This window comes from Diabrotica virgifera, chromosome 10, assembly GCF_917563875.1.
Source record: "Diabrotica virgifera virgifera chromosome 10, PGI_DIABVI_V3a".
NCBI lineage: Eukaryota > Metazoa > Arthropoda > Insecta > Coleoptera > Chrysomelidae > Diabrotica > Diabrotica virgifera.
In genome coordinates, this window is record NC_065452.1 from 31,541,806 (window position 1) to 31,555,965 (window position 14,160).

Below are 14,160 nucleotides of genomic sequence, written 5' to 3' on the forward strand. Positions count from 1 at the left end.
GTCTCTTCTCTGCAAGGCCCATAGATATTCCGCAGTATCTTTCTTTCAAGTACCAGTAATTTTGTTGTTTCCCGCTGATTCAGAGTCCAGGTTTCGCTTCCATATGTTATTGTGGGACGAATTATTGTCTTATATACTCTTATTTTTGCTGGTCTTGAGAGTATTATTGATTTAAGTAGGGTCCTTAACGAGTAATATGCCCTGTTTCCTGCAATAATCCTGGCTGCCACGTCCTTTTCATAGTTATTTTCAGATGTTATGATCGCTCCCAAGTACTTAAATTCTTTGACGACTTCAAAATTGTATTCATTAATTGTTACGTTTTGTCTAACCCTTGGTCTTAAGTTCTTCGTAACCACCATGTACTTGGTCTTGTCCTCGTTGACCTTAAGACCAACTTCCTTGGCTCCGTTCTCGAATAGGGTGAAAACTTCTTTTGCATCTCTGGTGGATTGTGCAATTGTGTCCACGTCATCCGCAAAGGCTAATCGTATTTTTGATCCTTGAGCGGCAAATCCGTTTGTCAGTTGTGGCTGAGCTTTCCTTACTGCATGTTCCAGTGCGAAGTTAAACAGCAGGGGGGCGAGAGGATCTCCTTGTCTAAGTCCGGTGTCAATGAGGAATTCCTCCGACGTGTTGCTGCCAACTCTGATTCGTGCGGAAGCGTTCTCCGTGCTCACCTTTGCTAATTATACCAGTTTTCCAGGTACTCCCATTTCTACCATAGTCTCCCACAATGCTTCTCTGCTAACAGAATCGTAAGCTTGTTTGAAGTCCACGAAGATTTGGTGTACATCGCGGTTGAATTCCCAGTTTTTTTCCAACACTTGGCGTAGGACGAAGATCTGGTCTATAGTCGACCTTCCCGGTCTGAATCCGCTTTGGTAGTCGCCTATTATTTCCTCTGCGTATGGAGTTAATCTTCTAAACAGTATTATGGATATAATCTTGTATGTTGTATTAATTAACGATATTCCTCTATAGTTCCGAAATATTTGTTTGTCTCCCTTCTTGTGAATAGGTATTATATGGCTTTCATGCCAGTGTTTCGGTATTTCTTCTCTTTCCCAGACTTCTCTTATAAGATGATATATCTCAAGATGTAGTTTGTCTCCCCCTTTTTTTAGTAGTTCCGCCTGTATGCCGTCTGGGCCTGGGGCTTTATGGTTTTTTAGGGACGAAATTGCGGACTTTACTTCAGCTAGTGTGGGCCCTGGTATTTCAGGTTCGGCCAACTGGTACTGTCTTTGTTGCCCTGTCGTTGTGGGGTTTTCTGTATTTAAGAGTTGCTCAAAATACTTTCTCCATTGGCGGCTTATCTCTTCGTCGTCAGTGAGCAATTGTCCTGCATCGTCTTTTATAAATCTTGGGCTGTTGATCGTGTTGCGTCATTGTTTTTATGTCCCTATAAAACTGTCTAGACTGACCGGTTCTATGTTCCTCCTCGAGTTGCTGTATTCGTGCTTCTAGGTACTGTTTCTTTTTTCTTCTCAAAAGTCTTCTGGTTTGAGTCCTTACTCTGTTGTAGTCTTCCCTGTTCTCTTCTGTAGGTCGCGTTAGTAGCTCCAGCCTCTTGATTGCTTTCTGCTGTAAGCTTTGTTCGCACTCCTGGTCAAACCACTGGTTTTTCTTCTTGTTATTCTTTTGTTTCCCTATCGTTTCCGCTGCGGCGCTTTCTATGGCGTTTGTTATATTTTGCAATTTCTGGTCTATGGTCAATTCTGGTGTTGATGTCTCTTCTTCTTCCATTGTCTGCAATTTATTTTGAATCAGTGACTGATATTGGCGTTCATTATCAGGTAGATCGAGCCTTGAAATGTCCCATCTGTTTCCTTGTTGGCGTTGCTTTGGATGTCTCGTGTTTAGCCTTGTTCTCATTTTTATTCTGACAAGGAAGTGGTCAGAGTCACTTTCTGCTCCCCTTAAACTGTGTGCGCCGATGATATTGCTAGAGTGTCTTCCGTCGATGAGCACGTGGTCTATCTGGTTTCGTGTGATTCCGTCATTTGACACCCAGGTTACTTTATGTATATTTTTCCTTTGGAACTGTGTAGTTTTCACTACCATATTGTTGGCTACAGCGAACTCTGCCAATCTTGATCCGTTATCATTGGTGTTATCGTGTAAGCTACCGACTTCCATTATAATATTTTATTTGCTGTTTTTTGTATCTTCTTGACATGTCCTCGCCATGACAGTCTTTGACTTTTCGCAAATCTTACAATATCAAACCCTTCATTCAATTCATTAACCTCGTCGTTTCTCCTGATTCTCCATGTGCCATCTTCCTCTTGCATCGGTCCATATACTTTTCTCAGTATCTTTCTCTCGAATGTCCTGAGGTGAGCTTCACCTTTTTTCGTCATTACCCAGGTTTCACAACTATAGGTTACTACGGGTCTAATCAATGTTCTGTAGATAGTCATTTTGGTTCTTTTGTCTACTAATTTGGATGTCGTCAATCTTTTATTAGCATAGTATGTACGATTTCCACTGGAAATACATACATTAATAATTTCGCTACTTCCGGAATTCTTCTGATTGATTTCTGTGCCCATATACAGGGTGTCCCCGAAAATAGTGCGTTCCTTAAAGGTATAGGTAGAAGTCACCATGTAGAGCAAAAAAGTCGTATAACATTTTTTTCTAAATGCAACCGTTTGGCTAAAAAACCAAAATACATTTTGGTATGCAAATTGAAATCTGACAACTATGTATACAAAAATCTAAACATAGACAATCACAATTCAAAAATAGTTGCAGCATTTTAGCCATAAGTATTTACATTAAACCCTGTCTTCATCCTAAACAAACAAGCAAAATCTTGTTTTGTTGGATTTTCAAACATGGAGTGGTACAATTATTTTGCAGGTGTACCTGTCTGACCAACATTTGTGGTGTCAATAAACTAAATCACAAACATTTCTTGTACAGTGATGCCAAATTAGTTAATTTTATGAAAATAAAAGTTCGCTTATATGGCGAACAATGTAATTTTTTTTTAAAACGGTAACTTTAGAAAAAAATGTTATAGGACTTTTTTGTTCTACATTGTGTATTATATCCATACCTTAAAGGAACGCACCATTTTCGGGGACACCCTGTATGTGAAGGCACCCATACGTTCAATAGTGTAGTTGTCTATTGCGATATTATTTTCATTGACAGGTGTTCTTTTGACGGTCATGTACTTTGTTGTTGTTTTGTTAATTTTAGGCCCTCTTTTTCGTGCTTCAGGATCAATTTCCTTGAACGCTTCCATTAGTTGTTGCTTGCTTCTACTAATAATAGCTACATCGTCTTTATATGCAGTAATTTGTGTTGTTTTGGTATTAATTTTGCTGGTTACATTGTTTTTTCTAATGACTGTCTCAAGAACTAGGTTGAACAGTATGGTTGATAGTGCGTCTCCCTGTCTCACTCACACATTAATGTCAAATAGGGGTGTCAGTTCTCCATCTACTCTAACTGCGGCTTTTGAACCCTGCAACGTCATTTTTATGAGGTTAATATATTTCTTAGGTATACTTACCTAAATTACGCAGGTCCTCCAGCATTTTGTCTCTTTTCTCACTATCAAAAGCTTATTTAAATATCTGTAGTGGCTCTATTCGGTCTGAATCTATTTTGATAATCACCACCAATTATATTTTCGGAGTATTCTAACAATATATTGTACCGGGTGTCCCAATAAAAATGGCTTTCGGCCATATCTCAGGAACCGTTTTGAGTACAGCTTTGAGAAAAGAAATATTTATAACAAAAGTTGCTTCGGGAAAAGACTGGAAATTATTTTCATAATTGTAGGTCCACCGCTAGAGGGCGTAATTGAATATCAAAAATTAAAAAATCAAAATTTCACAAAATTTACCTAATAAAAGGACACTGGAAATCCAATCATCGTATTCTTCATAAAATTCTGCGCATATTTGATTTCTGCGCATGTTTGAAGTCTACCTTTGCAAATAAGAGGTGGGGGTGAGTGAGAACCTTCTTATGAAAAAATGGCTGTAAGTCCGGTTCTGTTAAATCGAATTTTGCATACTTAGTCTTGCAGCTCTTTTTCGTCAATGTGTCTTATTTTCGAAATAGCCTAATAAGTAATATGCAAGCTAGGAGGCGTTATTTAATTATTTTCAGAAATCTAGTTTTTCTTTGGAAAATATTAAATACAAGTATGCATTTTTAATCTTGTATTACAAAATTAGACCAAATTAGCAACATAATACAGAAAACCGCATGTCTATACCTTTTTTCTATCTCGAGATATCTTAAGAAATGTGTAAATTTTAAACATAACTGTTACCGTCACAGGTAAACGAGGTTAAGGAAAAGTAGTGTGCTATGGAAAAAACAAATAAACATTTTCCAGATGTAAACGTATATAATTAATTAAAACAACAATAAGACAAACAACACTGTAAAATTAACTTACGTGCATAGAAATCGGCCCACTTAAAAATTTGGTCATTTTTGATGTCTCATATTTCCTAAACCTGTTGGCCGATTTAAGTGATTTTTTGAACATGTTATAGCCTGATTCTTTAGCAATACCACTAATATTATTGTTGCTAAACAGGTAAATTTTCATTGTATACCGGGTGTACCAATCAAACTTTGTTTTTTTCTCAAAGTTCGCACCACCCTGTGGAATATTCTAGCATTTATAAAATACTGAAATCAAAACCCAACTATAGCCTCAGGTTTTCTTAACATTATGTTTTTTGATTCATTCGTTTATGTTGGATAATAAAAAAGTTACGTACTTTAACAACTACACATGTTCTTCATCAATACACGGTGTTTCTAAATAAGTGCGACAAACTTTAAGGGATAATTCTGCATGAAAAAATAATGACAGTTGGCTTTATAAACGTATGTCCGCAAATGTTTCGTTTCCGAGATACGGGATGTTGAATTGTTTTTTACAAACTTACGATTTATTTTATTGCTTTAAAACCGGTTGAGATATGCCAATGAAATGTTTTGGGTTTTAAGACGTAGTTATTGCACATTTTTTGACATACAATTAAGAATTTAATATTCACTATTAGCGCGCACACGTGTAATATGACCGATCATAGTACCCGTATGCACGCTAATGGTGAATATAAAATTCTTAATTTTATATAAAAAAATCTGCAATAACTATCTCTTAAAACCTACCAAATTTCATTTGCATATCTCAACTGATTTTAAAGCAATAAATAAATCGTCAGTTTTTAAGAAAAAATTGAACATCCCGTATCTCAGAAACGAAACATTTGCGGACATTCGTTTATAAAGCCAACTGTCATTATTTTTTCATGCAGAATTACCCCTTAAAGTTTGTCGCACTTATTTAAAAACATGTCTAGTTGTTAAAGTACCTAACTTTTTTATTACCCAACATAAACGAATGAATCAAAAAACATAATGTTAAAAAAACCTGAGGCTGTAGTTGGGTTTTAATTTCAGTATTTTATAAATGCTAGAATATTCCACAGGGTGATGCGAACTTTGAGAAAAAAACACAGTTTGATTGGTACACCCGGTGTACAATGAAAATTTACCTGTTTAACAACAATATTATTCCAGTGGTATTTTTAAAGTATATACCATGTTCAAAAAATCACTTAAATCGGCGAAGAGGTTTAGGAAATATGAGACATCAAAAATGGCCAAATTTTTAAGTGGGCCGATTTCTATGCACGTAAATTTATAACAAAGAAATAAAAGCAACTACTTACTTAGTCTTAGTGACTGCCTAAATGTTCAAATTGTTGCCCATCATTTTCGATGCAAGCATTTACTCTTTCATGAGTAAATTAAATAGCAACAGATTTAACTGTTTTAGACTTTTATTTATGGGGACGAATTAAAGACCTTGTTTTTGCCACTAGGCCCACTACTCGAGAAAACATGATCTAGAATCTAGATAATACGAAACGCCATTCAAAGCATTGCGAAAGCAGAAATTGAGACTGCTGTTCAATCTACTCTTGAAAGAGTAAATGCTTGCGTCAAAAATGATGGGCAATAATTTGAACATTTAGGTCGTCACTAAGTAAGTGTTTATTTGTTATATTTTATGTGGTTTGTCTTTATTATTGTTGTTTTAATTAATTATATACGTTTACATCTGGAAAAGGTTTCTTTGTTTTTTCCATAGCACACTACTTTTCCTTAACTTCGTTTATCGATGACATTAACAGTTGTTTAAAATTTACACGTTTCTTAAGTATCTCGAGATAGAAAAAAGGTGTCGACATGCGGTTTTCGGTATTATGTTGCTAATTTGGTCTAATTCTGTAATACAGGATTAAAAATGCATACTTGTATTTAATATTCTCCAAAGAAAACTAGATTTCCGAAAATAATTAAATAACGCCTACTAGCTGGCATATTACTTATTAGGCTATTTCGAAAATAAGACACTTACATTGACGAAAAAGAGCTGTTTTCAACAAGACCAAGTATTCAAAATTCGATTTAGCAGAACCGGACTTACAGCTATTTTTTCATAAGAAGGTTCCCACTCACCCCCACCTCTTATTTGCAAAGGTAGACAAACTTGTGAAATCAAATATGCGCAGAATTTTATGAAGAATACGATGATTGGATTTCCAGTGCCCTTTCATTAGGTAAATTTTGTAAAATTTTGATTTTTTAATTTTTGATATTCAATTAAGCCCTCTAGCGGTGGACCTACAATTATGAAAATAATTTCCAGGCTTTTCCCGGGGCAACTTTTGTTATAAATATTTTTTTCTCAAAGCTGTACTATAAACGGTTCCTGAGATATGGCCGAGAGCCATTCTTATTGGGACACCCGGTACATAATACCAGAAATAATTTTGTATATTACATTTAGCAATGTACCTAATTGACCTACAATTCTGGCATTCCCTCTTATATATTGGTTGTATTTATACAGGGTTGCGAAAAAGTTTGGCAATACGGTAATTTCTGGGAAGCCGCTAGGACGATTTTTATGGATTTTGGTGGGTAAGGGTCTTTTAATGCGGCCGATATTATAGTGGTAATTACATTGAATACATTGTTGTCAAATCTTCCGTTTTTCTGGAAATCTAATGAACTTTCTTATTTCAAATAGAACACCCTGTATATTTTTCGCGTTTTGGAATTCTTAAGAGATACTGATTATTTTTTATATATTTTTCCCTATACCTAAATGCCATATTTTCGGAGTTATTGCTACATTTATTAAAAAAAATTAAACAATTTATAAAAATATTTTTTTGGCCCGGGTAGACATTATTTTAGGTTCCTTGGTTCATTGTGAACAAAAAAGGTCTTTTGTAATTTTCCTCTACAGTTAATTGTTTCCGAGTTATAAACAATTTAAAACTGAAAAAAATCGAAAAATGACGATTTTCTAGATTCAAAAACACAAGTAAAAATATTATTTTGAAAACTACGAAGTGCCTAAATTCAAGTTCAACCCTTGTTTTATCAGTTATCGATAAGCAATTTGGTCTTGTTTCATTTTAATATGAGAAAATAACGTGTTGCCAGACTTTCTCGCAACCCTGTATATTGGCTGTATAAGGCCAACTGCTCATTCCTCTGGCATTTGCTCCTTGATCCATATTAACATTATTAGATAATAATGTTCTTTCCCAGAGTTCGGATCCTCCATGTTTTATTGATTCTGCCGAAATTCCTTCCGTTCCTGGCGCTTTATTGTTTTTAATTTCGTTATTATTTGAACCACTTCTTCATAACTCGGATTTTCAATGTGCTGCTCCGCCGGGTACTACATAATATATTGTTTCGCTTTGATCATTTTCATTGTCGCGCTTTAAGTTTTCTTCGAAGTATTATTTCCATCTCATTATAATTTTTTACTTCTCTTTTAGTAGTTCTTCGTTCTTGTATTGGCATATCGTCAATTTTGGTCTAAATGACTGCGTGCTTTCTTTTATTCTTTTATAGATTTTCTGCTTTCGTGTCTGTTTTTATGCTCTAGGATTTCTTGTACTTGTTTTTTCAAAGCCTCCTTGTGTTTCTTTGAAGTTGGTTAAGCCTAGCTTGCCTTTTTTCCTCTACTGAAGTTCTGCATTCATGATCATACCATTCCGCATTTCTTTGCCTTTTGACTTTTCCGGCAGTTTCCTCTGTACGTTCCGTTATTATTAGGTTTGTTCTAGCATCAGTTTCAAACGGTTTGAAACCATCAGCCAACCAAATCATGGACCAGCGCGAGTAGAGGGGATAGCACTGGTGACTGTATTATGTTCTCTCACTGACCAACTGTTTGCTGACGGTTTCTCAATTATTGTCTCCATTCCTCCTCTTGTATCTTCCTATCTGGTTCCCTTAAATTGTATTTGGAGAGCACTTCGATATTCTTGTCTCTTTGTTGGACTTTTGAATCCTTCAGCATTCCATTTTTGGAATTTTGCCCCCACAAGATAGTGACCCGAGTCAGAGTTCGCCCCGCGATACGTTCTGAAATTAGTTATGTCTGTTGCCCAACTTTAGGCGGTTTGGGATGTGTAGGTTTGAGTGTTTCAATATGCAATTACATCCTTCTAATTTAAAAATAAAAGTTCTTTACTCTTAAGCGAAATTCATAATTTTTGACATACCTCGTGTAAAATTGATAAAATTTGATACTTTATAATTGAATCTTAAATGTTAGACTATGCAGACCTTTTTATAAAGAATAACTTTTTTTCGCAAACTTCATAATAACGGAGTTAATCAAAATGATGTTGGGTAAATAACCGTAATTTTAAAAAAAAAAAATTTTGTTTTCGATTAGAAGAATTTAATTGCATATTGTAACATAATTTTTAATACCAAACAACTTCTCTTAATAACAATTTTCGATATTGTGAAATAAAAGGGTAGTTTCCTCTCGAGTATAATTCATATTTTTTTTATATACCTCGTATACTAAAACCTATTGTTTTCAATTATTGTCTCCATTCCTCCTCTTGTACCTTCCTATCTGGTTCCGTTAAATTTTATTTGGAGAGCACTTTGATATTCTTGTCTCTTTGTTGGACTTTTGAATCCTTCAACATTCCATTTTTGGAATTTTGCCCCCACAAGATAGTGATCTGAGTCAGAGTTTGCCCCGCGATACGTTTTGAAATTAGTTATGTCTGTTGCCCAACTTTGGGCGGTTTGGGATGTGTAGTTTTGAGGTTGTTGGAATAAGGTTTTATGAGTTTAACAATTAAAAATTAGATTTTTCGTTGTACTACATATTGTTTGTAGGTTTTTGAAGTTATACTTCTTTAAGCGCGTTGGGAGTAAATTTATATGTGCGCGAATTCATCAATAGTCTTGGTCCTGAGCACAGCTGAAACGTTAAACATGCTCTGATTGGGTAATTGCAATGAACTGTTCAATATGTCGGTTAGGAGTAAACAAATGTTGTGTATATTAGTTTTTATTGTTGTGAGGGCAGAGAAAAAAGAAAGATTAAAATTGTAGTGACTTTTTAAATAGTTTTTAAAAGCAACAGGTACGTAATTCTAAATGTTTCAGTATCGTAATAAAAAATTACATAGTTACCTACCTATTTGGAAAATGTAAAATAAACCTACCTAGTATGTAATGCTTTGATTTACATAATTTGATTACCAACAAAATTTCTACCAATATTCATCTAATATTGTTTTCTTACTCTATGTTTTCTTGTATTTTAATATTTAAATTCCACAAAAATCAAACTAATTTGGTTCAATTCAAAACTGTCAAAAGTTTAAAACGTTCAGTTGGTCTATCTTCCAACATAATGCAAATGTCTCCGTAGCCAAAATCTAAAGATACTTGAATTTCAAAACTAACCGCGCCCATGGTCCGCGGGTTCAATCCCCAATACAAACTTACTTTTTTATACATTTTATGATTTAAGTATATTATTATATAATTTTTTTTTCAGAAAATACGTATTTAGTTAAAAATTTCCAACAATTATTGTTTAGAAATCATTTGTGGCATTTTTCAATGTGTTTGTGTGTGTGTTTTATTCTTTTACTTTTTTAATTTTTGGTATTGTTTTAGTAAAATTTTTTGAAAAGTAGTAATTATTAAAATTAGTGTACACCGGTATTTTAGGCGTCAACGCCCTTCCGGTAGGGATATATGGGGAGTATCATCGAGCCGCAATCCCTTATTCCTTGCCGTACTGCTCCCTCATAGGCCGATCAGATGCCCGCATATTCCAGTCTAAGCGCCAGATTCATATTTAGAATTTTATACTGACGCGTTAGCCTTTTTTGTTTTTCCGATGGCCTGGCTGGGCTTGAACTCACATACCTCACGGTGAAGTGAAGTGCGGGTCAGCCGCTAGTCGCACTGAGCTATCCGATCGACATTTTAGTTAATAGTTTAATAAGTATATAATAGTAACATTAACATAGTAACAATAACACAATAAGTATATAATAGTAATATAATAGTAACAAAATTAGTTTAATATTTAAATAAAATATAAATAAACTGTTTAAAGTACATATATTAATTTCGTTGAAATCATAATAATAGAAGTGTAACTTCTTACGTGCGTACAAAGTACACACACATTCTTTTTTTTAACTAAGAAACTTTAAAATGTGATCTCAAAAAAGAAGAATGTACCTGAGTAACATGAGCGTCATTTAAAAGATTGAGACCTATATTTTAAGATGGTTATAACAGTTTCTGGGAGAAAAATTATATTACGATGCTACATAACTTCAAAAACCGCTATTTCGCACTTATACAGTTGAGTCCGCGAATCTTTACCCGTGCGTCATCATTTAAAGCATACGAAACAAGTCGATGATAAGTCGGAAATTTAAATTTACTAAACGCAACAGCAAGTGACAGTAAGTGACTTGCTGTTGCGTTTAGTAAATTTCAGTTTCCGACTTATCATCGACTTATTTCGTATGCTTTAAATGATGACGCACGGGTAAAGATTCCCGGACTCAACTGTAGGTTATTATATCTCAGAATTCAGAGCCAATTTGGAAATTTGGAGCTCATATTCTGATTTAGCACACAAAAAAGTTCTGAAAAGTATGTTCTGATCTCTAGATCCGAGCATTGGTCACATTTTGTCAGCCTGTGTTAACACTTGTGGTTGTACACTGTACCACCATTTTGAGAATCATAATTCACTCAACTTATATCTAGTCTTCTATAGAGTGTTTCACGTTAAGAATAGAACATTGCCGAGATAGCCGCATGTATTTCTTATGGACGATAGAAGCGCGCCGATGCCACGCCGCACAGTGGTCCAAAATCCCGAAAAGATGGCAAAAATATGAAAGCGTTTTTTGATTTGCATGAAATTAGACATCCAGGAGTTTTTGAGGTCGTTAATTACGAATCCAATGTCTAAACTGCAAAAAACAAAATGGCGGATGTAATATGGAGGGTTTATGTATTGTAAATATTTTTAATACCTTCGAAATTTGATATCCGGTGTTTTTGAGGTTGCTGATTACGAATCTGAAATTTGTGACGATAATATAATTTTATCGTCCAGAGTACGCCAATGAATTAAGTAAAACGTGTTTTTGTACCGTCTCGGACGATATAAAAGTCGGAACGAAAAGCCTAGTTGATTATTATTCTTGGAGCGTTGATCGAAGAATAATAAACAACAACGAGGTGTAAGAGGTGAGTTATCCCGACCATTTTCCGCCGTAGTTTTGGTGTGCTGAACGAATCGGGCGGTTTTTCCTTTTACCTATCCTTATACGAGCGGTGATCGTATTTTCGAACATGTCTTTTCCCCTGGCGAGCTGAGCGAGATTTACTCTCCTTATACGTCCATTTCATATTAATAAAAGTAATAAAAGTAATTCCACGCGATCGTCAATATCATTCATTCATGTGCAAAATATCGTCACATCGACCCGAACCGAAAGCTCGAGATGCGTAGATTATAAATATATTTTATTAACGAAATTAACGAGTAATCAAGGCTAATTATCTTATCTTTTGTATATTTTGATTCCAAGTAAAAATGTCTTAAAAGTGAACTTTTTTCTTCGACTGATTTTGTTACCTGGAGCAACAAACGCAACGACCACGTTACAAATCGAAATGTCAAAAAACAAAATGGCGGATGCAATCTGCCAATTTTTTATTCCAACCTTAAATTCGATTATTAATCATATGAAAGTTAAAACTAATTTTTACTTTATTTTTCAACATTACTGCACCTGGCCCTTTTATCTACGATCCTGAAATAACTAAAGATCTACAGACATAACAACTACCTGAATGCCGCGGCATGATCTGTTTATTCTGCGTTGTTAACGATTCATATTGAAACTCATAGCACAGAGCGTTTGTACAAAAAATTCTCGCAAAACCAGAAGGGCAGGATATTTTGTTATTATCAGCTTTTATTATAAATGGCTCCATGAATATTCTCCATTTTGCAGAATTGAATTTGCGCACTTCGTTTTCGAGATACACGCACAAGAGTGTGCGTATAAAATATTCATTATTCTTAACTGAACTTCTATTCCGTACGAAGGTCAATTTTGAACTGAACTGGAAATTCAGCTATAGGAGATATAACTCTAGGGTTGCAAACACTGAATAGGGGATTTAATTCTCTTTTAGAAAATGTAATAATATTCTCGAAAAGTCGAATTTTTTTTTTTAAGATTTTGGACCACTGCGCCGTACTGACTAGTAGAATGAATCGTATATCGGCAGTCGAGTATCCACCCGTGCGCGAGAGGTTTGGCAACACTGATCTCGGCAAGCGTAACGTTCTATTCTTAACGTGAAACAAAGTATAGGTATACGTTGAGTGAATTAGTTGAGTATCTACATAAATAATTGATAATTCTTTTCAGATTCGATACCAGTTCCAAAATTTATGCGTGTATCCCCATTTGATGCCGGGGTTACTCGCAGAGTCAAACATGCATATTCAACTCTTGATGCTGTTAGTATCAGAACTGGAGTATTTCTTAGACGATATCCAGTAGCTCGAGTTTGTGTTTTTAGTTATATGGTAAGTGACAAAATATAGCATCTTAGTGGTGTAGCTTTCATTTAATTACCAAATACCTAACTTAAGCTGATAATCTGAAGAGAAAATTGAAAAATTTTGATTTTGATCTCGCACTCAATGCAATGCTACATCGTCTGCAAAAGCGACAACTTCTTGTCTCTTGTGGTATAGTATACCATCAATCTGTCTTTACACCACTTTGTCGTAGGGTAGCTTCTAGCATAAGGTTAAATAACGTTGCGGACAGTGGATCTTTTTGTCTTAATTCCTTCCTTACTGTAAAAGACTCTGATAAACGTCCTTCCAGGATCACCATTTTATTTAATGTTTTTTAAGATCATTTCCACTAACTTAATAAGTTAGGTAGACATTTTTTTACAGTAAGTTCATATAGTTTTTTCTGTCAATTGAGTCCTAAGCCTGCTTAAAGTATATAAACAGAATTGCAAACATATGTTTTGTTCGTAGCTGTTGAGCAATATTTGTTTCATTGTAAAACTCTGATCAAGTGTAGATCTGCCTCTTCTAAACGCTCCCTGATATTCTTATAAAAGATGTTTTTTAATAATTAAGCCAATATCTTATATGCTAAATCTAATAGAGCAATTCTTCTATAATTTTGGGATGGTTTTTATCTCCCTTTTTGTGGATCGGGCATATGGATGCATTTTTCCAGCCTTGCGGCAATTTCTTATTTTTCCCAATTCGTTGCATTAGGTTGTTTAGTCGTTTGAGAAATAGCTGTCCACTTTCCTTGAATATTTCTGCTGTGATACTGTTGTCTCTTGGACCCTTATTCTTATTCAGCTGCTTGATTATTGCCTCTAGCTCCTGATCTGATAATTTTTTTATTTCAGAATTTCAGCCTCATTGTTGTTTTGCTCGGGTTCAGTTTTGATTGTATTTCATTGGTATTGTCCTTTGAGGTTAGGAGTTCCTTAAAGTATTTTGCCCACCTCTCTAGTTTTCTTGGCAAGTCACCTATTAGCGTGCCTTCTTTACTTCAGTAGAAGCATGGGATTCTGGGAAGCGTATTTTTATCTTTTGGTAAAAATTATTAATTTCTTTATCATATGATTTTCTATATCTTGTAACTTATTTCCCTTATTTCCGTATTCTTGTTCCTTTTTTCTGCAGATCTTTTTTTTATTTTCTTTGCTGCTTCATAACTTTCT

At 34.8% G+C, this 14,160-nt stretch overlaps 1 protein-coding gene across 1 annotated transcript in view; it reads left to right on the forward strand.

Moving 5' to 3' along the window:
- LOC126893190 (golgin-84) overlaps window positions 1-14,160 on the forward strand; it is a 44,154-nt gene that overhangs the window by 28,293 nt on the left and 1,701 nt on the right. The window contains exon 8 of the mRNA XM_050663145.1: window positions 12,825-12,985. Within this exon, the coding sequence (XP_050519102.1) occupies window positions 12,825-12,985 (161 nt within the window). The remainder of the gene's footprint in view (window positions 1-12,824; window positions 12,986-14,160) is intronic.